This window comes from Macaca thibetana, chromosome 16 (genome assembly GCF_024542745.1).
Source record: "Macaca thibetana thibetana isolate TM-01 chromosome 16, ASM2454274v1, whole genome shotgun sequence".
NCBI classification, from domain to species: domain Eukaryota; kingdom Metazoa; phylum Chordata; class Mammalia; order Primates; family Cercopithecidae; genus Macaca; species Macaca thibetana.
In genome coordinates, this window is record NC_065593.1 from 54168005 (window position 1) to 54195731 (window position 27727).

Here is a 27727-nt window from a genome sequence, read left to right on the forward strand (position 1 = left end):
AATCGCTTGAACTCGGGAGGCAGAGGTTGCAGTGAGCCGAGATTGCACCACTCTACTCCAGCCTGGGCAACAGGGTGAGACTTTGTCTCAAAAATAAATAAATACATAAATACATACATACAAAAAATGGAGGTAATCATAGTTGCTACCTTGCTAGGAAGTCACAAGAATGAAATCAGATATGTTTGTGAGGTATGTGGCACAGAGCTTGGCACACTGTCTCAATAAATAACATATTACCACAGGCACACATGCCTGTGAGGCCTCCTTCCGAAACTGACATAAAGCTTATTCACACTAATTCCCACCTGGCAGTGTCCCTTGGTAACTGGCGTCCTCATCTCGGGTGTGCGTTTGTGGATGAAGCTGCTGAGGGACACTGTGAGACCCCCTGTCCCAGGCCCCCTCCCAAGGACCATCTCTCCTCAGCTCCAGGAGGATCCCTTGCGTGGAAGAGAAGTGGCAGTTGGGCCCTTATGGGTGTGACTGTGAGCCCCACAAACCTCCCAAAGGATGAGTGTGCCTGGGATCCTGGTGCCCCAGGTGCCCCCAACTCCTCCCTTGGTGAAGCCTGAGAGCTTTAGAGATTAAAAGAGGGGCCACTTGGACACCTGAGAGGGAGGAGCATGAGGTTTCCCAGGGGAGCTATGCAGATGAGAAGAACGGTCCTTGGATCCTGGGCTGGCATCTGAGAGGAAGCAGGATGAACTTCTGTCCAAATGTTGGGCGCTTCCCCTGCTGCCACCCCTCATACCACGACATCAGGCATAGGTTCTCTCTGCACTGGGTAGAGAGAGGACACCAAGGCCCCCAAGCCGTAGAGAGGCCTGGGGTCCTGGGCAAGGGCCAGGGAGCCGGTTTGCTCCTCGGCACCTTGGACGGTGCGAGCCCCGGGTGACTGAGCCCCTTTCATGCACCAGACGCTGCTCCAAGCACGGGCAGCTCAACCATCATCCCCGAGAGGAGCACTGTGAGTGGGGCTGGTTTTCTAACCCCTGCATCATGGATGAGGAAACCAAGGCCCAGAGAGGCCAGCGGGCTTGCTTAAGGTCACACAGCCAGTTAATGGGGGAGGCAGGATTGGGACCCCAGCCCAGAGCCCTGAATCCTGCCCCCTTGACTAGCATGGTCTGTGCTGCAGGCCTTAAGGCTGGGCACCAGGCCTGGATGGCCTCCACTGGCAGGAATCACTGCCCATGGTATCACCCCAGGGCTGGAGGCAACCAGCACCCCTCCCTTACCTGAAGTTGTGGAGACAAGGTCTTTGCCCTGCATCCCCAACTTAGCCCTTGTGCAGGAAAATTTGAGAGAATCGGCTGAAGGGCTAGAAGAGTGGCAGAAGGAAGGAGGCCCCGGCCTCCTACGGGAGGGGCTTCCTAAGGGAGGCCAGACCCCAACCTCTCAGGACCCCACAGCTCCCTCAGGAAGAGCAACCCCAAGGGTGGCATCAGGGCAGCAGAAACAGTGGCCCCACCCTCAAGGGATGGGCGTAAGGACTGAAGGAGCCAGCCATAGCTGAGGAGTTGGGGTGGGGCCCCCCAGGGAACCCTGTGTTTGAGGGGGAGACACAGGCCTGCCCCGATCTAAGCAGAAAACAGCCCTTGCTATCAGGATCAGGTCTGATGAGGAAGACAAGCCCTGCTCTTCTGAAGTCCCAGTGTGATGAGGGACCACCAATGAGAAGACAGACAGCCCTGACCTCAGGAAGGAAGGTGGGTGAGAGAACATGAAGCAAGCTTTCTGTGTGGGGAGCCCACGGCTCCTAAGAGAGCTGAGGCAAGCATAAGACGGGAGGTGGAACCTCAGGGACTGGGGACTGTGCTCAAGGGAGAGGCAAGAGGTCTAACCAAGGCCGGGTGCCGGGGCTCACAGATGTGATCTAATCCCAGCACTTTGGGAGGCTGAGGCTGTAGGATCACTTGAGTCCAAGAGTTCGAGACTGACCTGGGCAGCATAAAAAGACCCCCATCTCTACAAAAAAAAAAAAAATTTGTTAGCCAAGCATTAGCCTCATGCCTGTAATCCCAGCACTTTGGGAGGCTGCGGTGAGTGGGTCTCTTGAGTCCAGGAGTTGAGACCAGCCAGGACAACATGATGAAACCCAATCTCAACAAAAAATACAAAAGTGCTGGGCATGGTGGCTCACACCTGTAATCCCAGCACTTTGGGAGGCCAAAGTGGGCAGATCACTTGAGGTCAGGAGTTCAAGACCAGTCTGGCCAACATGGTGAAACCCTGTCTCTACTAAAAATACAAAAATTAGCCGGATGTGGTGGTGCACACCTGTAACCACAGCTACTCAAGAGGCTGAGGCAGGAGAATGCTGGAACCCGGTGGGAGGAGGAGGTTGCAGTGAGCCAAGATCACACCATTGCACTCCAGCCTGGGCAACAGAACAAGACTCCATCTCAAAAACAAAAACAAAAAAGCCAACCTTGGTGACGCCACCTGTAGTCCCTGCTATTCGGGAGGCTGAGGCAGGAGATCACTTGAGCCCAAGAGGTCAAGGTTACAGGAAGCTATGATTGTGCCACTAGTTCTCCAGCCTGGGCAACAGAGAGATACCCTCAAAAAATTAAAAAATAAGGTCTATCGCCTGCAATCCCAGCACTTTGGGAGGCTGAAGCAGGCAGACTGCTTGAGGCCAGGAGTTTGAGAACAGCCTGGCCAACATGGTTAAACCCCATCTCTACTAAAAATACAAAAGTTAGTCAGGCATGGTGGTGCACACCTGTAATCCCAGCTACTTGGGAGGCTAAGGCAGGAGAGTCACTTGAACCCAGGAGAAGGAGGTTGCAGTGAGCTGAGATTGTGCCACTGCACTCCAGCCTGAGCAACAGAGTGAGATTCCATCTCAAAAAAAAAAAAAAAAAAAAAAAAGGCTGGGTGCAGTGGGCTCACGCCTGTAATCCCAGCACTTTAGGAGGCCGAGGTGGGCAGATCACCTGAGGTCAGGAGTTCGAGACCAGCCTGACCAACATGGAGAAACCCCATCTCTACTAAAAATACAAAATTAACTGGGCATGGTGGCACATGCCTGTAATCCCAGCTACTTGGGAGGCTGAGGCAGGAGAATCGCTCAAACCGGGGAGGTGGAGGTTGCAGTGAGCTGAGATCATGCCATTGCACTCCAGCCTGGGCAACAAGAGCGAAACTCCATCTCAAAAAAAGTCTAGGCCAGGCGCGGTGGCTCACACCTGTAATCCTAGCACTAGCACTCTGGGAGGCAGGCAGATTGCCTGAATTTAGGAGGTTGAGAACAGCCTGCTCAACATGGTGAGATCCCATCTCTACTAAAAATACAAAAAATTAGCCGGGTATGGTGACACACGCCTGTTGTCCTAGCTACTCAGGAGGCTGAGGCAAGAGAATCACTTGACCCCAGAGGTGGAGGTTGAAGTGAGCTGAGATCTTGCCACTTTACTCCAGACTGGGCGACAGAGCAACACTCTCCAAAAGAAAAAAATATATAGTAAGTTCTGGCCGGGCGCGGTGGCTCATGCCTGTAATCCCAGCACTTTGGGAGGCCAAGGCGAGCGGATCACGAGGTCAGGAGATCGAGACCATCCTGGCTAACATGTGAAACCCCGTTGCTACTAAAAATACAAAAAAAAAAATGAGGCATGGTGGCGGGCACCTGTAGTCCCAGCTACTCAGGAGGCTGAGGCAGGAGAATGGTGTGAACCTGAGAGGCGGAGCTTGCAGTCAGCCGAAATCGCATCACTGCACTCCAGCCTGGGCAACAGAGGGAAACTCCGTCTCAAAACAAAACAAAACAAAACAAAAAGTAGTAAATTCTGGCCAGATCTGCTGGGAGTCAGGGAACCCAGGAATATAAGTGGCTACCGGGGCCAGAGAGCCATATGACTTAGTCCCCACTGGAACTAGCCCAGGGTGCCACCAGGGAGAGTCACTCTTAGGGCTCATCAGGTCTCCCCAACACGAAGTCTAGGGTCCCAGGGCCACCGATGTGGTAGGAACATGCCTCTGGTGAAGAGACCTGGACCACAGATTGGGCTTACTCTATGGTCTTGAACATGTCAGAGGACCCAGACTCTCCCAGCCCCGGGCCCCCACTGTGAAATGACAAACCTCACCCAGCCTACTGAGGGGCACTCCTGATCAGGACTTGCTGATGTGGCCCTGGGACATAGGCAGGCTGGAGCAGATAGCCACTTTCGTGTCTGGGGTGTGTGGTGAGGGTGCAAGGGACCAGATATACCAGTCCTCTCTGGTCCCAAATGGAGGGCAGAGGTGGAAGTAGGACTAGGGGTGGCTAAGAGGAGTGAGGCTCTAGAGTAGGGGACATGCCTCTCACTGACCAGCTGTGTGACTTTGGGAAGCTCACATAACCTCTCAGAGCCTCAGTTTCCCCCTCTGTAAAATGGGGAGCACAATCTCTCCCTCGGGACTCATCATGAGTTTCCAGGAATACCACATAGTAGGCCCTCATTCCCAGGAGCCTCCTCGCGCCTACATCTTGGAGGAGGTTCTCGAGATGTCTCCAAAGCGAAGGAAGAATTGGCTCAGCCTTGCTGAGCATCTGGGTCTGGCATGGCAGGTGGTTGGGGGTGGGGGGAGTCACTTCGTTCCCTGCATTGATGTCAGCGCCTCCTGGGAAATCGCCTTCTCACCTCTCCTGGGCCTAAAATAGAGCGGGGGATGGGGGCATCACAAGCTAGAGGCAGTTCCCTCATCCCCAGCAGAGGCCCTGGGTCCTTGGGGAAGCAGAGGACCCAGGAAGGGGTTCCCTGCCTCCAATCTTGTTCTTCAGTGACTTGTGGTCCCCTAGCATGGGTACAAAAAAGGTTAGAGTGGGGACTTATCAGCTTTCCCACCTGCCATGCCCCACCACACCCCACTTCATCTCAGGTACCTGGCCTTCAGCACCCCTAGCAGAAGTCTGAGGTCCCAGCCCTGCTATTGGGACTCATCATTCCCCAGGAGCTGGGTGGAGGGCACAGCTGGGGATGTAGGTTGGGAGGTCCAGTATTTTTGCAAACAGGGCAGCCTAGTCTGACCAGAGAGGGAATGCTGGGGGTCTCCAGAGTTGTCTTCTGCTCCTAAGGATTGGGATTAGCAAGGGAGGGGGAGCCATGGGGCATGCTAGCAGCATGTAAGTGATCTGGCTAGTTTATATTTTATCTAGGGGGAAGGACAGGGCGCCTGTGAGAGACTCAGGAACCCAGACGGAGATGCCGGCCCTTCCTGATGGTTGGAGTGACAGCGATCCCTGAAGCCCTCCTAGAGGCCGGGACATCTTTGGCGGGGAGAAGGAGCCGATGGGAAGGGGGTCTGGACCGCGGGCTTGGGAGGACTCCTCAGTGACACGACCCGTAGCAAAGGTGCAAGAAATCCCAGAGGCGCGGAGCCTGGCGTTCGCCAAGAGCCTCTGCCCACCCCAACCCCAGCTTCCACAGCCTAGGGTCAAGCGGGGCGCTCCGGGCTGGGGCTGGGGCTGGGGCAGCCTCTCCAGGGGGTACCACGACCGAAGGGCGAAAGCGGGCGCCACAGCCACGCCCCTGCCCCCGGCCCCAGACGGGCAGTCGCCGGGTCGACGGCGGGGGTCCCCCGTCCCCTGCCTCTCTACCCTACAAATCTACGAGTCCTCAGAGATGCTCAGGCAGAGGTGGCCGAGGAGGGGCCGCGGGATGAGGTCGCGGAGCGCCGCCGCCCCGCACCTGACGAGAGGCCCCTGAGGTGCGGGGAGGGGCCCCGGGGCGGCGCCTCTTTTGTCCTCCCGCGGCGGCGGCCCGGGCCCTGCGGGGCTGGGGGGGCCGGGGGGCGGCGGGAGAGCGGAGGGCGGGCCCTGGGCTCACGTGCTCGCCGCTCCGCTCTTAACCCGGCCCCGCCGCCCCGCCGGGATGGCCGCGGCCGGAGCGCACTGAGCCCTGGCGCCGTCCCCGCCGCCCCCACCGCTCCGCGACCCCCGCCCGGCCCCGCGCCCCCGCCCCAGCTCCGCAGCCGGCGCCTCCCCACCCCCGTCCCTGCTCCCGCCCTCCCCGCGCCGCTCGCAGCCGCAGCCCCCGGACCGGGAGGAATGAGCGAGCCATGAGGCTGCTGCGGCGCTGGGCGTTCGCGGCTCTGCTGCTGCCGCTGCTCCCTCCGCCTGGTGAGTGACCCCCACCTGGTCCCGGTGCCCCCTCACTGCCTCCGCCCCGAGATGTGCGGCGCTTGCTGCTGCAGCCACCTTTTCCTGCAGTGCTCTCAGGGTGACAGCCCGTCCGGAGCGCGGGAGGGTGGGGGAGCGGGAGAGGAGGAAAGGTGCGTCCACCCACCTGTCCCCAGCTGGCCAGGCCCACCGCGTCCCTGCCCCTGCCGCCGACCGGCCAGCTCTGCAGGTCTCTGCGGGTTTGGGCGGATGGGGGGGCAGTCGTGACGGTTGGGCAGGCGTAAAGCTCTTGGCCCCCTCCCCGCGGGCTCTTGCCTCTGCAGGGCAGCCAGATCCTCCCCACCCGGATCGCCCTAGGGCTCCAGGGGCCACACCAGAGTGGGGGATGCAGCTTGTCCACCCCTTTCCCAAGTCTCCTGCCCCAGGATGGGCAGCTGCCTGCAGCCATGGCCTTGTTTCCCCAGGTCTTGGGACCCAAGGTTCTGCTGGAGCTCTGCGATGGGGGCGCTTACCCCAGCTGGGGGGCCCAGGAACCCCTGAGGTCACGGAACCCAGCCGTCTGGTCAGGGAGAGCTCCGGGGGAGAGGTCCGAAAGCAGCAACTGGACACCAGGGTCCGCCAGGAGCCACCAGGGGGCCCGGTGAGTGGGGCTGGGTGGTGAGGCCAGGGGCTAAAGCAGGCCTTAGAGCCCCTGAGAGCCCACGGGGTAGCCAGGGCTGGAGCCCTCCTCAGCAGCTGCCCCGCAGAGTCCCCTTCCGTACAGTGGGCTATCAGGTGGGTGCTGGAGCCCACTGGTGGGGATCCCAGGACTGCCCAAGCCCAAGGCCCCCTCCCATTATTGCAGGCCCCCTGTCCTCAGTGTTCAGGGACCCCTAATGCCTAGGTCTTAGGCCCGCTTTGGGTCAGCCTTCCAATGGCCCCCTGCTTTGCTCTCGCCAAAGCTAGTGGTTCTGCTCAAAACAGGGCTTGGATGGGGCAAGTGCGGGGGCAGGGAGAGGCAGCCCAGATTCCAGTCAGGGATTAGGGTTCCCAGGTTCTCATCACAGCCACCTCAGTGGGCTTTCTTGGAACAGCTTAGTGCTTGCTGCTGCCTCAGTTTCCACACAGTGCCCAGAGAGGCTTGTTGTTCTCCTTCCTGTCCTGGCTGAAGGTGGGGCCTTGGAAAATAACTTGAGGCCCCAAGCCAGCTCTGCCTGCCTGCCCACTGTCCCTTTCAGTTGCCAAGCCCCACCTGCCTCCCAGAGGAAGGTTAGGCATGAAGGAGATTAATTGCAATTAATAATTAATTAATATCATGTGAATAATAATCACCCAGATGGAATATTCATTCAGCACGCCCCAGTGCTCCAAGAGCTGGAGCTGAAAGTGAGCCAGGCCAACAGGGCAGCAGAGGGCGGGTTGGCCGGCAAAGGCCCGGCACAAAGGCCCGGCACAAACAAAAGGTGTAGGGGAGAGACCCAGAGGAGGGGTACAACTGAGGCCTGGAAAGTTTTGGCAGCTGGGAGTGGTGGGAGGTAAATTGGGCTGGGCAGAGGGAGGAAGGAGGGAAACGGAGGCTAACATTACGGACGTCTGTCAGACTGGCATCTGGCCCTGCCTAATGTACTTGGTTAAAAGCCCTTAAGGGAGGGGAGCAGAGGGGGATGCGGGGTGGTACAGGGGTGGGGAATACTGATGAAATGGATGGAGCAGGAAGGGAGCATGCATAATAGATGGACCATCACTCAGGGCCGTGCAGAGGGGCAGGGGGAGGGGGATAATGGTCCAGGCCCGTGGGCACTGGGGGTGGAGTGGTGGGTGGAAGCTGCCTTCAGTGACTGCCCAGGCTCCCTGGGAGGTGCGTGGTCCCAGGGCCAGGGATGGGGTGTCCTGGTCACTGAGTCTGGCTGTCTTGCCTGGTGTCACTTGCTTCCTGTGAACTGTGAACCCCATGGTTACACTGTGGAGGAACTGATGGTCCACCCGACTGCTGGGACTCTGGCTTGTGCTTTAAGGGATATGCAGATTGAGTCATGGAGGGATGCCACCGTGGGGTCAGGGGACAGAGATGAGGGGAAGCCTGGAGTCAGGTAGGGATGAAAAGTCAGGTATTCCAACTGGACAGGTCGCTCCTTCAGCCGGACCCTTTCTGAGCAGAGACAGAGGCGGCAAAGGGTAGGAGGTTCTGGGCTGTGGTGGTGTCTGCAGCTGCGTGGGAAGGTCAGGATGGGTGCAGTTGAACTGGTTAGGTTGGGGGGTCTCTGTGTTCTTCTGCAGGTGAGTGGGTGCATGTGAGTTGTGTATGTGATCCACCGATTCCAGATACTTCTGAGGGGTGTCTGAGAGCCTGTGGGGAGGAAATGGAGTTCCGTGGATCTGCCAGGCAGTGATTATCTCCAATTTTGGGGTCTTCTGGGACTGAGACTTCCTAGGGCCCTCGTGGCAACCTCCTCAAGGGACTTGTTTGGGGCCCTGTCTTATCTGTGCCTCAATTTCCCCTGAGGTCCCAAAGCTGTGGACTTCTATGGGCCACTCTGCCAAGCTTTGTATGCACTTTACATCACTTATTTCTCACAACTCTGTAAGGCTTGTAACTTTGTGTGTGTGTGTGTGTGTGTGTGTGTGATGGAGTTTCACTCTTGTTGTCCAGGCTGGAGTGCAATGGTGTGATCTCTGCTCACCCCAACCTCCACCTCCTGGGTTCAAGCGATTCTCCTGCCTCAGCCTCCTGAGTAGCTGGGATTACAGGCGTGCACCACCACGCCCGGCTAATTTTTTGTATTTTTAGTAGAGATGGGGTTTCTCCATGTTGGTCAGGCTGGTCTTGAACTCCCGACCTCAGGTGATCCGCCCACCTCAGCCTCCCAAAGTGCTGGGATTATAGGCATGAGCTACCGTGCCCGGCAGCTTATAACTCTGGTCAGCCCCATTTTGCAGATGAGCAAACTAAGGCTCAGAGGGATGAAGTAAATTGCCCGAAGTCAATCAGATCTTAAGCAGTGGAGTTGGGAGTTTTCTCCACACCAGGGCACTTCCCAGTTCTGCCTCCAGGGCTCTCTGGATTTGGGTCCAGGAGGCAGTCTCCCAACTCCGCCCAGAGCAAGGAGACAAAAAGACACATCCAGAATATTTTCCCTAATGGGAAGGAGATATGGCAAACCCTCAATCTCCTGCCTGGCATTTCTCCCGGGGTTAGAGCGCTTTTGGCCTCAGAGCCACGGGGTCCGATGGTGGATCCAGTGCGAACTTGAGCCTGTGCGTGTCCTAGCCAGAAGTACCCTAGCCGAGCACTGCTTGGGTTTTGCCTTAACTTACCGCCCTGGTTTGGAACTTCAGGCCCAACTGGTGTTGAGCTGGCAGCAAGATCTCTGGTCGTGTATCAAGTCCAGGGGCACATGCTGGCTGGCAGGGCCTGGAGCGCTGAGCCGCTGTGGCTTTGGGCTGGTCGCTTGACTTTTCGGAGCCCCAGTTTCCTGTTCCCTAAAATCAGGATGGTAACATACCTCAGTCCCACCTACTCTCAGGAGGTGGTGATGGGAAAGGGCTTTACGTGCTGAAGATTCCTGGCTTGATGGGGGCGAGGGTGGGGGTGCGGCTGGGACAGAGGAAGAGTTACAGTGGTTGGGAAGGAATTAGAAGCTGGAGAAATTAGGCTAGGTGCATTGGCTCACAGTGGCCAAGGTTAGGGGATTGCTTGAGACCAGGAGTTTAAGACTAGCCTGGGCAACATCGTGAGACCCCCGTCTCTACCAAAAAAAAAATTACACAAGCATGGTGGTGCGCACCTGTAGTCCCAGCTACTCGGGAGGCTGAGGCTGCAGGATCGCTTGAGTCCAAGAGTTCAAGGCTGCAGTGAGCTATGGTTGCACCACTGCACTCCAACCTGGGCTACAGAGTGAGATCCTGTCTCACACAACACAACAACAACAGAAAGAACAAGGTAGAGAAATTGTAATTATTGACTAGGCCTTTTTGCAGCAGGCACTCCTTTACGTGTAATTATTTAATCTTCAACACAGCTCCCAGAGGTGGGGCTGTTACTCCCATCTCGCAGATGGAGAAACAGGCACAGAGAGGCAACGTAACTGCCCCAAGTGACACAGCACTTGAGCACGGAGTCAAGACTGATCCCCAAAGCAGGGCTCTCACTCAGCGCACTGCCACTTCTTGCTCTGGGCTGACGGGAAGAGAGACACAGACGAACCCTTGCCCTCTCTCTGCCACTGCACGCAACCCCCTCACTTCTGTCCAGCCTGGAAGCAGGCTAGGCCTGAGGCCCAGAGAAGTGGGGGAGCTTCTGGGAGTGCAGAAACCTGTGGTCCCAGGGAGCCTGCAGCTGAGGCGTGGTACAGGTCAGACAAAACTACCATGTACAGTTGGGCTGGTTGTTCACTGGACTAGGGTGACTGGGCAAGGGGTTAGTGAGCTGAATGCAATCCGTGGGCTTATGGGGCCACACGCATTCTGACTTGCAGGGGGACCCCATTTTCTTTTTTTTTTTTTTTTTTCCAGACAGAGTCTCGCTCTGTCACCCAGGCTGGAGTGCAGCAGCATGATCTGGGCTCACTGCAACCTCTGCCTCCCAGCGAGGGAGCGATTCTTGTGCCTCAGCCTCCTGAGTAGCTGGGATTACAGGCGTGCACCACCGCTTCCAGCTAATTTTTGTATTTTTAATAGAGACGGGGTTTCACCATGTTGGCCAAACGGGTCTTGAACTCCTGACCTCAAGTGATCCACCAGCCTCAGCCTCCCAAAGTGCTGGAATTACAGGTGTGAGCCACCTCACCTGGCCTTGGGACCCCTTTTTCTGATTTGCACCAGGCTGCTGTGTGGGTTATGCCTTTCCCCGGGGAGACCCAGAGTCCTTGGGAACAAGGAGAGAGCAGGACATGGGGAGGTGATTAGGGCCAGGGGTGAGGAGGTCGCAGACCTGGTACATAGAAGCTCATCTGAGCCAGCTAGGGGAGGAGCGCCTCAGTCTCTGGGCTAAGCTCTTGCGAGAGCTGCCTAGGCCAGCATTTACTGAAAACGCCACCCTAGAAGCCCTCCACGGTGGGCGTGTGCTGCAACAGTGTTTGTGTTTTCTTCCTGCAGAAAGGTGGAGGGCAGTTGAATAAGGCTCGCCCCCAGCTCTTGAAGATGGGCCGGCAGGGTGCCACAGGGGGACCAGGGTCTGTGCTTGGGGCCCTGATACCCCACTAGAGCCAAGGCCACGTTATAATGTGTGTGGCCAAAGTTGCGGCTCTCTCCTAGGTTGGGGCAGGCAGCTAGAAGCCAGGGCTAGGATATGTGCTGGGCCCAGCTTGTTCCCAGGAGCGAGGTGGGGGCATAAACTGAGCCCTGCCATGCCAGAGAGTTGAGCAGGCTCGGTTTTGGTGTTAGAGGCTGCACACTGTGGCTTTGAGGTGGCACAGCCTTAGTGCAGGTCCTGCTCCCCTGCTTCTGACTGTGTGACCTGAGCCAGCCACTTAGCCCCCTAAACCACAACTTCCTCATTCATAAAATGGGGATATGCTCATAGTTCCCATCTCTCAGGCTGCTATGAGGACTTTAGATGACGAATGTCAGGAGTCCAGCCCGAGATCTGGCAAAATAAGTCGATGGTCAACATCTCTGAGTGTCCAGGTAGGGTGCTGGGCCCTGGTGCTGGCATGAGGGCTGGGTGTGAGAAACAGGAGCCAGGATATTTAGGGGTTACCTGTCAGGCTCAGGCGGGGTCCAGGGGAGAAACTACATGAGCAGGACTCTGGCCTGTGGGCTTGGCCTCACCCAAGCACCCTCCCGGCTGCCTAGAGGGACTCAGCTGTCCAGAGTCTGTCCCCAGAGGGACTGATGACCCGGTAAGGAGGTGGCTCTGTTCTCAAAAATGTAGGTCAAATCCCATCATTGGAAATTCATCTGGATGTTCTCATTGTCTGGGAATCCCGCTGCCCTCTTGATAAATGGAGCACCCAACGCATTGCTAGGGGCGGGTAGGGGGAGCTGGCAGGTGGGTGGGGGGGGCGGTTTCTCCCAGCTGGGACATACTCCCAGGCGGAGCTCCTGCCTCTCCGGCTCCTCCCCAGTTTGCAGCCACCCGGCCCACAAGGTGGTGGTATCTCCTTGTGGGAGGAGATTCCAGAAAGACATCCTCAGGTGAGACACCTGACAGGTAAATCACACCATCCACCCAGATCAGGAGCATAAGGCCACTGTTCTGGCATGTCCCTGTCACAGTAGGTGATCCAAAGAGGTCGTTTATCCAGTTCCTCAAAGCCCTGTTCAGCTGGAACATTTACACTTCCTTCTTCTTATTGACCCTTATGATAACACATTCAAAAGGGCTTTTATTTAATCCTCACAACAATCCTGGTTTTTCTTTTCTTTTTTTTTTTGTAGAGGCAGAGTTTTTTGCTGTGTCGCCCAGGCTGGAATGCAGTGGCACGATCTTGGCCCACTGCAACCTCCGCCTCCCAAGTTCAAGCAAATCCCCTGCCTCAGCCTCCCGAGTAACTGGGATTACAGGCGCGCACTGCGACGCCCGGCTAATTTCTTTTGTATTTGAGTAGAGACAGGGTTTCACCATGTTACCCAGGCTGGTCTCGAAACTCCTGAGCTCAGGCAATCCGCCCACCTTGGCCTCCCAAAGTGATAGGATTACAGGCGCAAGCCACCGCTCCTGGCCCAACAATTCTGTTTCACCGAGGGGAAAACTGAGGCCGGGGGCATGAAGCAGCTTATCTCAGGCCTTGCGATGCCTTTCCATTCAATGTGAGTGTTGAGCCCGTGGGCAGGGAAAAAAGCAGGCATAGCCCTTGCTCCAGGGGACTAAAGGTCGCCCACCTGAAAAGCCAAATCAGTGATCAAATAAGTGTATGTCTACTGTGTGCTTAAAGGCCCAGAGGCAGAGGGCGCCAAAGCCCTGCGTGGGTTGGCAGGTGCAGGCCATGCAGGTGAGGGTGGGGAGGAGAGGGAGGTCAGGGCAGGAGTTCGGAGTCAGCACATGAGGGGCTATGCCTGGAGGTGGTGGGGAGCAATGGTCTCCCTTCTCGAATTTCCTGGAGCATTTGGGAATCCTAAAGCTCCTTAGCCCCCTTCCTAAGACTGTGTCTGTAGGTCTGGGGCAGAGCCCAGGCACCTGTATTTGTGCTTCTGGGTATTCGGTAGAATCTTTGCCTTTTTCTCTCTGCACCCCGCATCTGGTACAGAGAGGACGAGGCACCGTCCCTGTGAAGCAGATGTCTAGGAGACTGGGTGGGCCAGCCAGAGAGGAGACTCAGGTGGAAGGGGTGGTCACCCCTGCCAGGCGGTCACAGCTGTTGTGACAACCGAACTCCAGCCCCAGGGTGAGATCCAGCCCCACACCTCCCCAGCCACCCAGCCATGACCCTGGGTCAGTCACCTCCAGGTGTTTCCCTGAGCCTCATCCTGGCATTTGTAAAATGAGGACCAGACAGCCTGGGCAGGCTGAGATCAAATGAGCTGGAGCATGTGAGAGCCTGGGCAGCCGGGGGAGCAAGAGACAAGTGCAGGGCACAGGGTCAGCTGAGGGCTGGTGTGACCTCAAGACCAAAAGGCCCCTCCCCCCAGGGATGGAGGGACAATGGGATGAGGTCAGAGGCAGGGCAGGGGTACAAAGCAGGGCCAGGCAGGGAACTCTGTTTGGCTTTGATAGAGCATTGGCTCAGGCCAGACACGGAGGCTCAAGTCTGTAATCCCAGCATTTTGGGAGGCTGAGGCGGGAGGATGGCTTGAGCCCAGGAGTTCAAGATCAGCCTGGGCAACATAGTGACATCCCATCTCTAAAAACTTAATTAATTTTTAAAAAAGAACATTCGCCGGGCAGGGTGGCTCACACCTGCAATCTCAACACTTTGGGATGCCAACGGTGGATCACAAGGTCAGGAGTTAAAGACCAGCCTGGACAAGATGGTGAAACCCTGTCTTTACTAAAAATACAAAAAAATTAGCCAGGCGTGGTGGTGGGTGCCTCTAATCCCAGCTACTCGGGAGGCTAAGGCAGAGAATTGCTTGAACCCAGGAGGCAGAGGTTGCATTGAGCTGAGATCGCACCACTATACTACAGCCTGGGCGACAGAGTGAGACTCCATCTCAAAAAAAAAAAAAAAAAAGAACATTATTGGCCTAAAGCTGGGCTTGGGGCGGTGCCAGGGCCAGGGCCACAGAGATTCTGGGGACTGAGATAGATTTGTCTGACCCATCTCTTCCCTCAGACTAGGGACAGAGTTGTGTCCCCACATGGGGCCAGGCCAGGCAAACATGCCTTGGTATGTGGTCTCTCTCTCTCTCCCACTGCCTTTTGGGGACTCTCCCAGCCCCTTCCTGGGCCACCTCCAGCCATGCCCAGCCCCCAGCCCCAGCTGCCCCGGCACTGCCGCAGGGGCTTATCTGGTCTAAGCCCTGTGTCCCGCTGGGGCAGGGGACAGCCCACCCCTGAAGTTCAGCTGCACCAGGTGGGGAAGGGGTGTGAGAGCTCAGCAGGCGGCAGGAGGTGGTAGACAAGGAGGGTCCTAAAGTATCTGGCCTTGCTCTCCTGTCAGCTGGGGCTTTCCCCAGAATTGGGGCTGGCTTGGCCTCTACAGAGAGGAAGCAGGCTCGATGGGATGGCTCACAGACCTCCTGAGTGAGGGAGATTCTGTTGGTGCCAGGGCAGACTCTGCCAGAATCTCCAGGCCCAGGACGGCCCCACTACACAGCCAACCTCCTGGCCTCGCATCTGGGCTCATCTGACCATTTTCAGTGGGAAAATCTGAGGCTCAGAGAGGTTGCTGGGTCATCCCTGAGGCTGCACGGTGAGAGAGCGGCATCGGGGCAAGGGATCTGGCAGACTGCTCCTCTAGGCAGCTGTGGAGGGGGCTGGCATAGGGGCTTGTTGGTGGAGGGCAGATAGAACAAGCAGGAACAGTCCCGGGGGCAGGGGAAGGCCAGGATGGTTCAGGCCATGGGCTGGGAAGAGGATGTGGCGACTCCTTGTCCTTGACTTTCTATTTCGGGCTGATCGATGCTCTAGGGGCTCAGGATGGAACTGGGAGCCTTGGTCAGCCTGGAATAGGATGAGTCGGTGTCCTTGGGGCGCAGAGGTCTGCTCGCCCAGGCCCTGGCCGTTGGCCCCCCCTTGCTCCTCTCTCAGGACCTCTCATGGACACTGGGCCCACTTCCATTTTACCCCACCTTTGAGGTGAGACAGCCCTAGAAGCCGACTCCCTAGCTCCACCACTTTTTAGCTGTGTGACCTTGGGCAAGTTAGTCAGCCCCACTGTGCCTGTCCCCTATCTTTCAGATGGGAATGGCAGTAATCTATCCCATAGGGTTGCTGTGAATATCAAACGAGGCGATACTCGTAGTGTTTAGACCAGGGCCTGGCACACAAGAAGTGCTCGGTAAAGATTAGCAGTGATGAGGTGGTTGAGGAGGAAGAACGACAAGGCACAGGCTATGGATTTCATGACCGTGACCTTGGGGCTGTCTTCCTTCCTGCAACCTGCCGTCCCCACCACCAAAGCCAGGCGGTGAACAAAAGCCTCCCATCTGCAGGGCAGAGTGGGTGACCCTCATGTGGGGGTCTGGAGTCAGTCTTCTGGAATGAACAAGGGGTAGGGAGAAGGCCCCACTCCTGAGTCCTCTCAGCCCTTCCTGGGCCCTGGGGTTGCCGTGATCCGGGCGTCCTCGAGCGCCCAGGCCTGGGGGGCCGCCATCTTGCTCAGGCCTGGTGCGTTGCCATGGCAATCTGGAGCCTCCAGCCTTACTGCACTTTGAAAAATTTATCAGGAAAACTTCCGTGTTTAAAAATTAACCATGGGATTGAAATATTAAAGATGAGCTGCTTTGGGCGAGGCAGAGGGCAATGGATTTGGGGGTAGAGGAGCCAAGTCCTTCCTCCCAACAGGATGGCACCCGCCTGTCGCCCAGTTTCCGGAGGTGCAACCATCCATTCCCACCCACTCGCCCCTGTCCGAGGCCTCCTATGTAGATAGAGGCTGGCGCCAGGGTAGGGGAACAGGCAGCAAGGGTCCTGTCTCCCACTTCCTGTTTGTCCTTTCCCCATGATACTCCTGGGGCCCTCCTGTTACTCTGCCTGATGGTGGGGTGCCCCTCACCAGCCAGGAGGGCATAATGAGGCAGAGAGCTGGCGTGGCTGGCCCCCTCCCTCCCGGCCGCACCTGCAGCCCAGCCCCCGATGCACAAGTGCCCAGGCCCAGAGGGCAGAAAGGGGGCTGTGCTCAGGGCTGAGCACTCCTGCCTCTGCCCACTAGTGAAGGAGCAGGGTCGTGGAGGAAGAGGAGCTTGGGCAAAGCATCTCGTCCCCAAATCAATGGTCCCCTCAGCTGCTAGGGCTGGCCACCCCCTCCCAGGGCTACTGTCTGTCTCGGGGTCCCCCCGACTCCCACCTTCAGGCCTCCCTGAGTTGACTCCCCCTCTGACCTCCCCCCACACCAGCCTGTCCATCTGGCCCAGGTGAGTTTCGTCATCCCAGCCTTCAACTCAAACTTCACCCTGGACCTGGAGCTGAACCAGTGAGTGTGGCCTTGAGCCCAGGAGGAAGGGTGGTGGTGGGGTGGGGGAGGCATGGCGAGGGCCTGGCTGCTAGGGGGCTGGGGGTTGGGCCAGGGCAGGGGGTACCTGGATCCTGAGCTGGGGCGGGCCCTAAGCCAGACCTCACCTTGCCCGTGACCCCCTTCCTGCTGCCCCCTCTGTCTCAGCCACCTCCTCTCCTCGAAATACGTGGAGCGCCACTTCAGCCGGGAGGGAACAACCCAGCACAGCACCGTGAGTGCCTCTGCAGGGACTGGGGCCAGGGGTGGAAGGGAGGTGCTGTTTCTTTGGCTCTGTGGTCACAGGTATAGGGACAGGTGGCTGCTGGAGATGGGGTCCTGGGCCTGGCCCCTCGGCACCTTCCCTCTCTCCCGACCCGAGAGGCTCTGAACGTGGACAGTGGGCAGCTTGAGTGCATGGGGCCCTGAGCTCCCCTCACTTGGCCCCAGAGCTCTGACTCCCAGCCAGCCCACCTGCCTTGCGTGGGGCCTACAGGGACCCTCATTGTTCCGAGCCGGCTGCCAGGAATCCCCCTCTCCAGACTCTCCTGAGAGGGGCAGCTGAGGAAAGGCCCTTCTTACTCAGTACCAAGGCCCCGGAAAATCCCAGCTGCCTGGGACACCAGGGTCCCAGCCCTGCAGGCTCTAGAGTCTGAAAATGAATGAGTGTCTATAAATAGCCTGTCTCACCCCCCCACCCCCCCACCGCCTGTTCAGTAACTGGAGCACAAGTAATTCTGCAGGAGGCAGAGCTGGAGGGGGAGGGTGCCGCTGGTCCCCCCAGCCCCAACCCACAAGTCTGGCCTGGAGGACACATGCTGCCCATCACTCCTCAGCCAACCACAGGCCCAGGGTCGTCCTGGGAGGCAGTGCATGAGGTTGTGTGTGATGTTAGGGGCGAGTACATGATTAAATGAGATAATATATGGTTAGTACACAGAGCAGTGCTGGGCACATGGTAGGTGCTAAATAAATGCTGCCTGTTATTCTCAAAGGAGTCTGATCCCTTCCCCAGCCCCAGCAAATGGCTAGGAACCCTTGCTGTAGGCCGGGCTCCTATAATCCCATCACTGGGAGGCTGAGGTGGGCAGATCACCTAATGTCAGGAGTTCAAGACCAGCCTGGCCAACATGGTGAAACACCATCTCTACTAAAAATACAAAATTAACCAGGTGTGGTGGTGCATGCCTGTAACACCAGCCACTCAGGAGGCTGAGGCAGGAGAATTGTTTGAACCTGGGAGGCAGAGGTTGCAGTGAGCTGAGATCATGCCATTGCTCTCCAGCCTGGGGAACAAGAGCGAAACTCCATCTCAAAAAACAAACAAACAAATAAATAAATAGAAAAATTAGGCTGGGCACAATGGCTCACGCCTGTAATCCCAGCACATTAGGAGGCCGAGGCGGGTGGATCACGAGGTCAGGAGTTTGAGACCAGGCTGGCTAAGATGGTGAAACCCCATCTCTACTAAAAATACAAAAATTATCTGGGCATGGTGGCACGGGCCTGTAATCCCAGCTACTTGGGAGGCTGAGGCAGAAGAATCGCTTGAACGCAGGAGGTGGAGGTTGCAGTGAGCTGAGATCGTGCCATTGCACTCCAGCCTGGACAAAAAGAGCAAAACTCCGTCTTATTTAAAAAAAAAAAAGAAAGAAAGAAAAATTAGCTATATTTGGTGGCACTTGCCTGTAATCCCAGCTACTTGGGAGGCTGAGGCATGAGAATGGCTTGAATCCGGGAGGCAGAGGGTGCAGTGAACCAAGATTGCACCACTGCACTCCAGCTTGGGCAACAGAGCGAGACCCTATCTCAAAAAAACAAAAACAACAACAACAACAACAAAAAACCTTTGCTACAGTCCAGCTTCCTCATTTTATAGATGAAGTGAAGGAGGCCCAGAGAGGGCTAGGAACTTGCCCAGGGTGGCACAACAGATTAGGAGCACCACTCATCTAGAAACAGGCCCCAGAGCCCCAGGTGTACTCGGGGATTGTGGCCACCTACACACAGGGCAGCTTCAGTGGCCCCTAAAAAGCCTTGAGGCTGTCAGCTGCCCCCAGCCTCATGCCAGCGTTCTGCTCACTGTTCTGCTCCTCCAGGGGGCTGGAGACCACTGCTACTACCAGGGGAAGCTCCGGGGGAACCTGCACTCCTTCGCTGCCCTCTCCACCTGCCAGGGGCTGCAGTGAGTACCGGGAGGGGCCAGGCAGCTGGGAGAAGCCTCCGGCCCAGGCCTGGGGACGGTGGGGAGCTGCGCCTCTCTCTCCACAGTGGGGTCTTCTCTGATGGGAACTTGACTTACATTGTGGAGCCCCAAGACATGGCTGGACCTTGGGGAGCCCCTCAGGTAAGCCCCGCACAGCCCCTTGCCGTCCTCTCTGGTGGCTCTGCCAAGCTTGTCCCAACAGCTGTTGCTGCCACCTCTTCCTCCTCCTGCTCCTCCCTCAGTAACCCCAGCTTCACTGCCCTCTTCAGTGACCCCAGCTCTGGTTCCCTCCCTCCTGTGCCCCAGCTCCCCCTGTGCCCCCAGCTCCAATGTCCCTTCTGTCCCCTAAGTGACCTCCCATTGGGCTCCAATGTCCTTTGCCCCTGTCTCTCAGAGTGCCCCCAGGTCTTGACCCCGGAATCTGAGTATCTGGGAGATCAGATCCGACATGGGAGCTCTGGCCAGTTCTGGGTCACCCCAGGATGGGATGGGGGTGAGGACTGGATCTGGCCCCCCCAAGTGGGCCTGGAGCAGACCCAGTTGGCACCCCAAGAACTAATTTCCCCTCATTGCAGGGACCCCTTCCCCACCTCATTTACCGGACCCCTCTCCTCCCAGATCCCCTCGGATGCAGGGAACTAGGTAAGGGAGGGAAGGGGGGTGGGGAGGGGCCGGCTGTGCCCCCCTCACCTGCCCCCTCCCCACAGGCTGCCTGTTTGCTGTGCCTGCCCAGTCGGCTCCTCCAAACCGGCCGAGGCTGAGAAGGAAAAGGCAGGTACGGGGGCCCGCACAGACCTCGGGCTGCAGAGACCTCGGGCTGCAGAGACCTCAGGCTGCACAGACCTCAGCCTGCAGAGAGACCTCGGGCCATGGCCCAGAGCAGGAGGGCACCCCCATCCATGGCTGGGGCGAAGGAGGGCTCAGATGGATGTGGCTGGGGACCAGGGACTGTGTCTGGGAGAAGCCCCCACCCCTTCCCTAATGCTGGCATCTACAGAGGTCACATCCTGGGCAAACCGAGGCTGCCTGCCCTCATTCCAAAGCTGAGGAAGGACGGCACCCTCTGCCAGTGGGGAGCTGGCACTGTCCCTGGCTGGAGTTCAGACCCCCCCATCCCCATGGCTTGGCCATGAGATCAGTCAGACATGGAAGGGACTGATTCCAAGTGCCCACCCACCCCCCAGGTCCGCCGGGGCCACCCTACCGTGCACAGTGAGACCAAGTACGTGGAGCTAATTGTGATCAACGACCACCAGCTGGTGAGTGTCAGGGCAGGGATGGGGGGTGACACTGGGAGGAGGCCCCAGAGGAGCCTCGCCCTCCTCGCACTCTTCTCTCTCCCAGTTCGAGCAGATGCGACAGTCAGTGGTCCTCACCAGCAACTTTGCCAAGTCTGTGGTGAACCTGGCTGACGTGGTAAGCAGCTCTCCCTCCCTCCTTCCCTCTTCCTTATGGCCCCCACCCCATCACACACATCAGGGGGCACCGTCAGCCCCTGGCTCCCACTTCCTGGAGAGACAGGTCCTCCTCCAGCCCTGGCCCCAACACCCACTCCCACCCTCCAGCGCCCTCATCTTCTACCCAGATATACAAGGAGCAGCTCAACACTCGCATCGTCCTGGTTGCCATGGAAACATGGGCAGATGGGGACAAGATCCAGGTGCAGGATGACCTCCTGGAGACCCTGGCCCGGCTCATGGTCTACCGACGGGAGGGTCTGCCTGAGCCTAGCGATGCCACCCACCTCTTCTCGTGAGTCCCCCACCCCACACCTCCTGCCAGCCTCTGCTAGTTGCTACAGTGCTTAGGGTTACTTAACACCTGCCCTGTGCCAGGTGCTCCTCTCAGTGTCTGGGGACTGGGCTCACCTTGCACCTGCCACCTCCCCCCAGCCACGTGCAACAGGCTGGGCATCATCCCCCGAATCTGAGGTTGATGCCCTTGTCTTAGCCCTGGTGGTTCTCTTCTGTCTCTCACCTTCTCTTAGTTCTGTCTTTCCCCTTTTAAACTGTCCCAGCATCCCTTCCTCAGGGACCCAGTGCCCTGGTAGCAGAAAAAATCTAATAAAAGGGCCTTGCAACTAGACATGGTCTACTAGGAGCCTCTCCTTTGCCTTATGGGCAAAAGAACCCAAGAAGGGGCCGGGTGCGATGGCTCATGCCTGTAATCCCAGCACTTTCGGAGGCCAAGGCAGGTGGATCATTTCAGGTTAGGAGTTTAAGACCAGCCTGGCCAACATGGTGAAACCCCACCTCAAAATACAAAAATTAGCCAGGCGTGGTGGTGTGCACCTGTAGTCCCAGCTACTCGGGAGGCTGAGGCAGGAGGTGGAGATTGCAGTGAGCCAAGATGGTGCCACTGCACTCCAACCTGGACCACAAGAGTGAAACTGTGTCTCAAATGAAAAAAAAAGAAAGAAAGAAAAAGAAAAGAAAACAAGAACCCAAGGAGGCGGGGAAGGGTCTTACCTGGGGTCACCAAGGCTGAGGTAAAGGGCCGGGCTCATCTCCCGAGGAAGGACTCTAGTGTGCGGGGCTCCCTAAGGCACCACCACCACCCGGGGAGCCACAGGGGAGGCCAGCAGGCCATCCTGACAGTGCACTGCCTTCCAGGGGCAGGACTTTCCAGAGCACCAGCAGCGGGGCAGCCTACGTGGGGGGCATCTGCTCCCTGTCCCGGGGCGGGGGTGTGAACGAGGTGAGCAGTGAGGGGACATGGCTGGGGTGGCGGCTGAGGGAAAGGGGCTTCAGGGGCACGACGTGCCTGTTGGAAGATGTAGACATCTGTGCCCCATCTTCCCCACCCCCAGTACGGCAACATGGGGGCAATGGCCGTGACCCTTGCCCAGACGCTGGGGCAGAACCTGGGCATGATGTGGAACAAACACCGGAGCTCGGCAGGTATCGCCCCCCGGAAGCCCCCGTGTGGCCCACGCCCAGCAGCTCGGGAACGCGGAGGGTGTCAGTGGGAGGGGTGGTCCTTGGCCTCCCTCATATCCGCCTGGCTCACCCCTCAGGGGACTGCAAGTGTCCGGACATCTGGCTGGGCTGTATCATGGAGGACACTGGGTGAGTTCTTGGACAAACCGGGGGAAGGTCTTGGGCGAGGGGAGTCTTAGAGCGAGCATCGTTTGGCAGTCTGGACCAGGGGGCTCAAGAGGCCCACCTCACAGAACCACTCAGGATCCCAAGCAGCCCAGTTTTCCGCAAACACTGCCCCGGGAGACCCAGATTTCCCTGCTGGGACACCAAAACCAGCCAGGCTGCAGTGCGCATCGTGGCCACTGGGCGCCGCCCAAGCCTCGCATGGAGACACCTTCCCTCCAGCGCGGCTGCGAGTCCCCAGGTTCAGCGGAGGGGACGGGAGCGACAGGGACAGGCGGGAGGATTCTGGTACAATCCCGGGGAAGATCCTCCGCCTCCTCGCGATGGTGACCAAGTCCCCCAGTGTACCCCCTCCCCAGCCTTGAGAAGGGTGAGGGTGGGTTGGAAGGGAGCAGCCAGCGGCACCTCCCCTCGCCCTATCCAGGTTCTACCTGCCCCGCAAGTTCTCGCGCTGCAGCATCGACGAGTACAACCAGTTTCTGCAAGAGGGTGGTGGGAGCTGCCTCTTCAACAAGCCCCTCAAGGTACCAGCCCCGCGGCGGGGAGCATGGGAGCGGGGCCTGGGCGGGGTCCGGGTCAGACTCCCGACCTGTCCTCCCGGTCCAGCTCCTGGACCCCCCAGAGTGCGGGAACGGCTTTGTGGAGGCAGGGGAGGAGTGCGACTGCGGCTCGGTGCAGGTGAGCGGTGGTGCGGGCGCCAGGTGGGGGACCCTGATGCGGGGGTGGGCACGAGGGAGCGTCCGAGTGGGAGGATTAGGGCTCGCCTGCCTCCCTCCCCTTCTCCCGCGTCCCTCAGGAGTGCAGCCGCGCAGGTGGCAACTGCTGCAAGAAATGCACCCTGACTCACGACGCCATGTGCAGCGACGGGCTCTGCTGTCGGCGCTGCAAGGTAAGGAGGACCGGCCGGGAGGCGGGGCCAGGACACAGGAGGAGCGATTGGAGGCCTTCAGATAAGGGGCGGGAGCTACGGAGGGAAGCGGAGCCTTCGTGGGCGGAGGCCTCTGGGGCGGGGCTTGATGCGAAGACAGCGCCAATGGGGAGCAAGGGGCGGGGCTGAAGGATGTTGAAGGCGGGGCTACGAGGAGCGGGAAGGGAAGGCTGCCCGGAAGCAAGGAGGGGAGGGAACGTGGGCGGGCTTGGGGGCGGTGCTGAGTGCGCTGGGAGCGAGGTGGGGAGCGTCCAAGAGTTGGTGGGAGCAGGGAAATAAGAACAAGCCTCCCAAGAGTTGGTGGGAGCAGGGAAATAAGGGGCACTGGGGAGCTGGAGGGCCCGGGGACGTGGGGGCCCGGGGAGCTGGCGTCCTGGGGAGGGCAGGGCCGAGGCATCCATCCTGCCTGACCCGGGGAGCGCGTCTCTTCTCTAGTACGAGCCACGGGGTGTGTCCTGCCGAGAGGCCGTGAACGAGTGCGACATCGCGGAGACCTGCACCGGGGACTCGAGCCAGGTCCGCCCGGCCCCGCCGTCCTGTGGAGCCCTGGGCGAGGCAACCCCTACCCTTGTCGATTTGGTTTTCCCGGGCGAGTGCTCAGCATTCCCCTCCTCTCCACAGCTGGCTTCAACCCCCAGTGATCAGACTCAGTTTTCTTATCTGAGAAAGGGGTTCTTCATGCTCCTGGCTTTGTTCCTTCAATCGTTAAACCAGAATGTATCGTCTGGCTGGTATTCCCAGCGCCTGGCCCGGTGCCTGGTGTAGGTTAGGGATCAGAGTAGATGATAATATTAGTTAACATCTATTACAACCTAATTACTTGCCAGGCATTTATCTCCCAGCCCTACGAGGGAGGGAGGCTGGAGTGGCTCTGGGGCTTGCAAATCCGGGTGGTCTGGGTCCAGTCCTGGGGCTGCTCCGCTCAACCCCACCCCTCTCTCCACAGTGCCCCCCTAACCTGCACAAGTTAGACGGTTACTACTGTGACCATGAGCAGGTATGATGGCTGCCCCCTCAGCCTGGGCTTCAGGGCAGTCTCTTGTCTCCACTGTGACCACTCAGCATCTCCATCCCTTGTCTCCTAATTCTTGGACCCTCAGGGCCGCTGCTACGGAGGTCGCTGCAAAACCCGGGACCGGCAGTGCCAGGCTCTTTGGGGCCATGGTGAGTCTGGCTAGGGCTAGGAGCGGGGACTCCAGAGGATCCAGAGCTGAGGGGCTGGGGAGAGTGGGTTCCAACTGAACAGGCCCCCAAGGGTATAGCTCCCCAGGATCTCAGGGATCCAGGCAGGCAGCCTGGGGATCAGGCCAGAGTGTGGGAGATGCAGGCCTGAGGTCTTGGGGTGGGTCCTGGGGTGCGTGAGGTGACACTTGGCATCCTCTCCCCACAGCGGCTGCTGATCGCTTCTGCTATGAGAAGCTGAACGTGGAGGGGACGGAGCGTGGGAGCTGTGGGCGCAAAGGATCGGGCTGGGTCCAGTGCAGTAAGCAGTGAGTACTGAGGCTCCCAGAGGGCCTTTCAGCTCCAGGGTGGGTGTGAGACTTTTCAGAGATGGGGCAACAGGTTCTCCCAGGAGGAGCCTGTCAGTCCCAGTGGGTGGAAACGTGGCAAATCAGGTGGCAGGGTGCAGGGTGAGGGCAGATTAGAGTTCAGTAGTTGAGTCTGAGGTCAAACTTGGGGCTCACTGTCTCTATGTGCCCCAACAGGGATGTGCTGTGTGGCTTCCTCCTCTGCGTCAACGTCTCTGGAGCTCCTCGGCTAGGGGACCTGGTAGGAGACATCAGTAGTGTCACCTTCTACCACCAGGGCAAGGAGCTGGACTGCAGGTGCTGCCAGGAGCAAGACTAGGGAGGGAAGGTTGCAGCCGTGCTGGGGGTTAGGAGACAGAGGGCTGAGGCTGGCTGTGTCGCTTCCCCAGGGGAGGCCACGTGCAGCTGGCGGACGGCTCTGACCTGAGCTACGTGGAGGATGGCACAGCCTGCGGGCCCAACATGCTGTGCCTGGACCATCGCTGCCTGCCAGCCTCTGCCTTCAACTTCAGCACCTGCCCCGGCAGTGGGGAGCGCCGGATTTGCTCCCACCACGGGGTGACTGCCTGGAGCCTGGGATGGCGGGAAAGACTTTCAAGAGGGGACAGGCCCCTGCTCACCTCTCCTGGCCCTGCCCTGCCTCTAGGTCTGCAGCAATGAAGGGAAGTGCATCTGTCAGCCAGACTGGACAGGCAAAGACTGCAGTATCCACAACCCCCTGCCCACGTCCCCACCCACGGGGGAGACAGAGAGATATAAAGGTGAGGCTGGAGCTGGCCGAGGGGGGTCTGTCTGTCCCACTCTCTATGCCTGTCCTTGCCAACTAAGCCCTGCCCTTCTCCCCAGGTCCCAGCGGCACCAACATCATCATTGGCTCCATCGCCGGGGCTGTCCTGGTTGCAGCCATCGTCCTGGGTGGCACGGGCTGGGGATTTAAGTAAGAGACGCACACACCCTGTGCCCCCTGGCATCCTTGATGGGAGGGTCAGAACCCCTGACTGGTGGAGCTGAGGGGCCCTCCCTGAAAACTCAACTAAACCAGAGCTCACACGTCATAGGCCCAAGTCGCCTGCAGGGCTTAACATTTCCAAACTAGGAGATTTTAGGCTGGATGAGGTAGCTCACGCCTATAATCCCAGCACTTTGGGAGGCCAAGGCAGATGGATCACCTGAGGTCAGAAATTCCAGACCAGTCTGGCCAACATGGTGAAACCCTGTCTCTATTAAAAATACAAAAATTAGCCAGCCATGGTGGCACACACCTGTAATCCCAGCTACTTGGGAGGCTGAGGCAGAGAATTGTTTGAACCAGGGAGGTGGAGGTTACAGTGAGCCGAGATCGCGCCATTGCACTCCTGAGCGACAGAGCAAGACTAAAAAAAAAAAAAGAAAGAAAGAAAGAAAAGAAGGAAGGAAGGAAGGAGAGAAGAAAAGAAAGGAAAGAAAGAAAGGAAACGAAAAGAAAAGAAATCAGGAGATTTTACACTAGCAGTTCGGATTTCCAGCTCTGGAAACATGAGGAGGTTGAGCCCCAGCGTGCCTCTAAGCATCCCCGAATAGCCAAAGAATGGAGCTGGGCAGGGGCTGCCCAAGCCAGGCATGTGTCCTCTGGTCCCCAGTCCCCACCCAGCCTATCATGCTTTGTGCGTGTCTAAGTCTGGGGTCCTTGTGCTGGTCTAACCCCCTTAATGTTCAGAGGAGGAACCCACGGCCCAAGGTCACATGATTGAGCTAGTGGCGGAGTCAGAACTGGAACCTGGGATGCATTTTTGTAATTTTTTGTAATTTTTGTAATTACCTGGGGTGCCCTAGGTAATTCTCCCAGGCCCTTACATTAGTGTCCAGGCCCTGGGGACCCTGGCCCCGCTCTGGGGCAAGGGGTCACATGGCAGCCAAAGGCCCCTCCCTGAGAGAAGCAGAAGGTCAGATGTCTCCTTTTCCTCTCCCCTCCACCATCCTCCCCCTGCAGAAACATCCGCCGAGGAAGGTACGACCCGACCCAGCAGGGGGCAGTGTGATGCCGGCCACGTCATCCCTCCCGCTGTCCTTGTCTCCTCCATCTCATTCGTCACCCCGCGTTCTGTGGATGGGGAACGGGGGCTGATTCCCCCACCCCTGCTGCCAGGCTGTCCCAGCAGGGGTGGGAGAGCCTCGCTCAGGGAAGAAGGTCCCTGCTGCCCTCGCCCGCTCAGGCCACGTCCTTCTCGACTGCCCTGCTGTGGCCAGGCCCTCCCCCGCCACCAAGTGGAACTGGAGCTGTGCCCCTGGCGGTCCCCATCCCTGGGAGGGCCCTCCCTGTGCGTCCCATCTGTTTTGTCTTCCATGTCACCACTGTCTGACCTCCCGCAGATCCCTTCCCCGGCCAGCCTGTGACTTGCTGCCTGCCTCCAGGGCCCAGCACTGAGTTCCGGGGACCCTGCTGGGGGGCTCTCCCCGTGGCCCCTGCTCACGTCCTCCCCTGATGCCCCCTCTCCGTTCCAGGTCTGGAGGGGCCTAAGTGCCACCCCCCTCCCTCCAAGCCTGGCACCCACCGTCTCGGCCCTGAACCACGAGGCTGCCCCCATCCAGCCACGGAGGGAGGCACCATGCAAATGTCTTCCAGGTCCAAACCCTTCAACTCCTGGCTCCGCAGGGGTTTGGGTGGGGGCTGTGGCCCTGCCCTTGGCACCACCAGGGTGGACCAGGCCTGGAGTGCACTTCCTCCACAGTCCCCCGCCCACCTCCTGCGACTCAGCCTTGCACACCCACTCCCCCGTGTGAATGTAGCTTCCATCTCATGGATTGCCACAGCTCAACTCGGGGGGCCTGGAGGGATGCCCCCAGGCAGCCATCAGTGGACCTAGCCTGGATGGCCCCTCCTTGCAACCAGGCAGCTGAGACCAGGGTCTTACCTCTCTGGGACCTAGGGGGACGGGGCTGACATCTACATTTTTAAAAACTGAATCTTAATCGATGAATGTAAACTCGGGGGTGCTAGGGCCAGGGCAGATGTGGGCATGTTTTGACATTTACAGGAGGGCCCGGAGAAACTGAGGTGTGGCCATCCCCCAGACCCTCCCCCAGGATGACCACGCCCGGAGTCCTGTCACTGAGCACAGGCAGGGGCTGGGCATCCCAGCTTGCCCCCGCTTAGCCCCGCTGAGCTTGGAGGAAGTATGAGTGCTGATTCAAACCAAAGCTGCCTGTGCTGTGCCCAAGGCCTAGGTTATGGGCACGGCAACCACATGTCCCAGATCGTCTTCAATTCTAAAACAACCGTCCTGCTGTCCCTGTCAGGACGCATGGATTTGGGGGGGGCGGGGTCTAGAAAATATAGTTCCTGAAATAAAATGGCACC

General features: G+C 58.5%; 3 protein-coding genes across 6 annotated transcripts in view; 2 read left to right on the forward strand and 1 right to left on the reverse strand.

Annotated features, from left to right (window-relative positions):
* The window catches only part of FAM171A2 (family with sequence similarity 171 member A2), a 410010-nt gene extending 390072 nt beyond the window's left edge, over window positions 1-19938 (reverse strand). Inside the window, exon 1 of the mRNA XM_050763088.1 lies at window positions 19935-19938. The gene's annotated coding sequence lies outside the window, so the exon portion shown is untranslated. The remainder of the gene's footprint in view (window positions 1-19934) is intronic.
* Window positions 5840-27470, forward strand: ADAM11 (ADAM metallopeptidase domain 11). Of its 4 annotated transcripts, XM_050763076.1 has the most exons (27): window positions 5840-6112; window positions 6577-6752; window positions 16529-16605; window positions 16792-16858; window positions 18723-18808; window positions 18895-18970; window positions 19405-19471; window positions 19537-19604; window positions 20014-20088; window positions 20174-20245; window positions 20415-20581; window positions 21442-21526; window positions 21639-21729; window positions 21846-21897; window positions 22358-22457; window positions 22540-22611; window positions 22730-22822; window positions 23297-23377; window positions 23808-23858; window positions 23962-24025; window positions 24252-24351; window positions 24568-24687; window positions 24780-24948; window positions 25037-25151; window positions 25237-25327; window positions 26360-26377; window positions 26872-27470. In XM_050763076.1, the coding sequence occupies exons 1-27, from the start codon at window positions 6052-6054 to the stop codon at window positions 26885-26887; spliced, it is 2310 nt and encodes a 769-aa protein (XP_050619033.1). In that variant the 5' UTR covers window positions 5840-6051; the 3' UTR covers window positions 26888-27470. The 4 variants fall into 4 exon arrangements, with proteins under 4 accessions (XP_050619033.1, XP_050619034.1, XP_050619032.1 ...); XM_050763077.1 differs by lacking the exon at window positions 26360-26377 and having other exon boundaries at window positions 5890-6112; XM_050763075.1 differs by lacking the exon at window positions 26872-27470 and having other exon boundaries at window positions 5890-6112; window positions 26360-26488.
* CCDC103 (coiled-coil domain containing 103) overlaps window positions 6361-27727 on the forward strand; it is a 144924-nt gene continuing 123557 nt past the window's right edge. The window contains exon 1 of the mRNA XM_050763157.1: window positions 6361-6370. The gene's annotated coding sequence lies outside the window, so the exon portion shown is untranslated. The remainder of the gene's footprint in view (window positions 6371-27727) is intronic.